At 41.0% G+C, this 2,500-nt stretch overlaps 1 protein-coding gene across 1 annotated transcript in view; it reads left to right on the top strand.

Moving 5' to 3' along the window:
• LOC148725128 (uncharacterized) overlaps window positions 1–961 on the top strand; it is a 1,261-nt gene extending 300 nt beyond the window's left edge. Inside the window, exon 1 of the mRNA XM_088730828.1 lies at window positions 1–961. This exon is cut by the window's left edge and continues 300 nt beyond it. Within this exon, the coding sequence (XP_088586954.1) occupies window positions 73–624 (552 nt within the window). The 5' untranslated portion in view covers window positions 1–72 and the 3' untranslated portion in view covers window positions 625–961.
• Window positions 962–2,500: the final 1,539 nt, after the last annotated feature.

Genomic DNA, 2,500 nt, shown 5'->3' with positions numbered 1-2,500 from the left:
CGTGAGAGAAATTGGACCGAGGTGCTTGTTAAATATCATTAATGGGCCTTTGGAAGATTTTCTGAGAAAACAATGGCACAAATTAAAGAGAAATGGCGCTCGTTATATGATAAATACAAAGCCGCCAAAGATCACAACAACAAAACTGGAAGGGAGCGTAAAACCTTTGAGTTTTTTGATGACATCGACGAATTCTTGTCAGGGTCCGACAAGGTCAACCCAAAATTCGTCAAGGAAACGAGAGTGAAGCCAAAGGATTCACCGAGGAATTCTGATAGTGGGAACAGTGACGACTTAGCTGCTGCTGATCCAGCTACAGCCGCTGTTGGGGAAAAGTCACATGACAAAAACGATTCACCCTGTCCACCAAAAAAGAAAAAAAAGAGGTCAAGTCTTAAAGGCAAAGAGGTAGAAAGCACCATCTTAAATTTGATGGAAGCTCAACAAGCAGCCATAGAGAAAGCAGACGAGAAAGACGAGCGAATGCTCGAGGCTTTGTTAAAATCCCAAAGTGACTCTCAGACAAGACACCAGGAATTTACTCTGTCTGTCCTGAGCAAACTGGGCGAGATTTTTCTCTTCCAAAAAATGAAAACTGTTTTCTTAAACGGTTTAGACAATTAAAGACGCAATTTTTCATGTTACAGCTGTCTGTTTTATAAGAAAAATACAAGTGATATATATATTGTAGAAAAGACAAGAATCTTTTTCAAAAAAGTGTTTCTTTAAACGTTACACGACAAACGAACGTTCACATTTTTTATTGATAGATAGGGAAATCCATGATATAATTTTCTATATTTTAGTGATTCATTTGAACATTATGATATTTTAAATGTTGCCATTAGGCATAGTCATGTTACAGTTTTGCTTCATCTATAGTACATAACATTCTCGAAATATAAAACTTGTATGATTATGACTGAATTTTGCACTATTAAGAGAAATCATAATAAAAATTGAATTACCTCAACATTGTGATTAGATGGGGAATAAACCGCTATTAAGGGAGGTGTTTAATCTCTAAGGCACGTTTATTCTTCGAGTGGTTTTACAAATATTGAAATTCTAAAAGGTCATCAACAGAAACAACAACTACAAATTTTACTTGCAAGTGAACAGGGCCTCTCCAAAATCTAATTTACGGACACGGAAGGCATTACAGAAAAATAAATTGATTTGCTAAAAAATTCAATTACAGCCTGTCGAACACCGCTTCCAGCCTGGCTGGGAACTCCATTGTCATCATCATCATTGCTATTATTGTCGACATCTCCTTCGAATTCGTCCCCTCGGATAGTGCAAATGTTGTGAAGCACACAGCATGCTATGATCGTGTTTGGGATTCTCCAATGATCTTCATCCAAGCGCTTGAGTAGTGCTCTCCATCATCCCTTCAACAAGCCAAACGCGTGCTCAGAAACTATTCGTGCCTTAGCGAGTTCTTGATTAAACTTTTTCTGGTCTCGCTTTAGGGCACCATCATCTTTGATAACTGGTAGAAGCCAGTTCTTTAATGGATTTGCTGAGTCTCCCACAACAAGGGGGTGAATTATGGTTTCTCCCAAATCCAGGGTGGCTTTCATGAGAATATCTTCGTCTTCGGCGGCCCAATACACATCGCTGAGCCACAGCATTCGAGAATCATGCAGACTCCCGGGAAACCCAGTGGCAACATATAAAGAGTGCCGATGAGTCGACAATTCCTTGCACTAAATAACTATAGAAATGTTTCCGGTTGAAGTAATCCTCGTTATTCTCTTTTGGTGCCTTAATAGGAACGTGACTACCATCAATAGCTGCGACAACATTTCGAAACTCGCTCTTCTCAGAGAAACCTTCAATTTTCCTGCCTATTTCCGCCCTTGTAGAAGGGAACTTTATGTATTCATCTTGCAGACGGCAAATTGCTTCTACAGATTCATGGCAGCACTTAGCCACTGTGGATTTTGCTGATCCGATCATCAGTCCGCATGAGTGGTAACAGTCGCCAGTTGCCAAGCGCCACAAACTCACAGCCACTCGCTTCCGAACTGGAACAGCGTCACGCAGTCTACTGTTTTGTCGCACTATTGCTGGCCTACAGATAAACTCGGAAGTTTTCCTTCCACCAATGATCGAGAGCCCTGTTGTTTAAAATCTCCTGGAACCAGTTTTGAGGACGAGGGAATACCCAAGCATGTCTTGGCCGGCGAGCATTTTGCGGGCGACGGGTTCTAAAAAACAGATACAGCATCTGAAGAGATTGTAGAAATCGTAGTCGCAGACGCCTTCTCCGCATTCCTCTAAAAACAAAATTTTGGATCGATATCGCTAGATTAACCGGGTATTGCTGTATAAGGAGCAGAAGAACGACCGCAAGCAAACCATAAGTTTCGCGGTTTGCGATCTCCATGATGAATTAATTTCCCGCCAAACACTGCTAGAGCAAAATTTGACCTCGGGTAATTATTTGCAATATAACCGGAGGATTAAACCTGACCGGAAACCCAAACCCATC

The sequence above is a fragment of the Stylophora pistillata genome, chromosome 8, assembly GCF_964205215.1.
Source record: "Stylophora pistillata chromosome 8, jaStyPist1.2, whole genome shotgun sequence".
Taxonomy (NCBI): Eukaryota; Metazoa; Cnidaria; class Anthozoa; order Scleractinia; family Pocilloporidae; genus Stylophora; species Stylophora pistillata.
The sequence above is the reverse complement of the archived record's forward strand: the minus strand, read 5'-3'. Positions and strand labels throughout refer to the sequence as shown.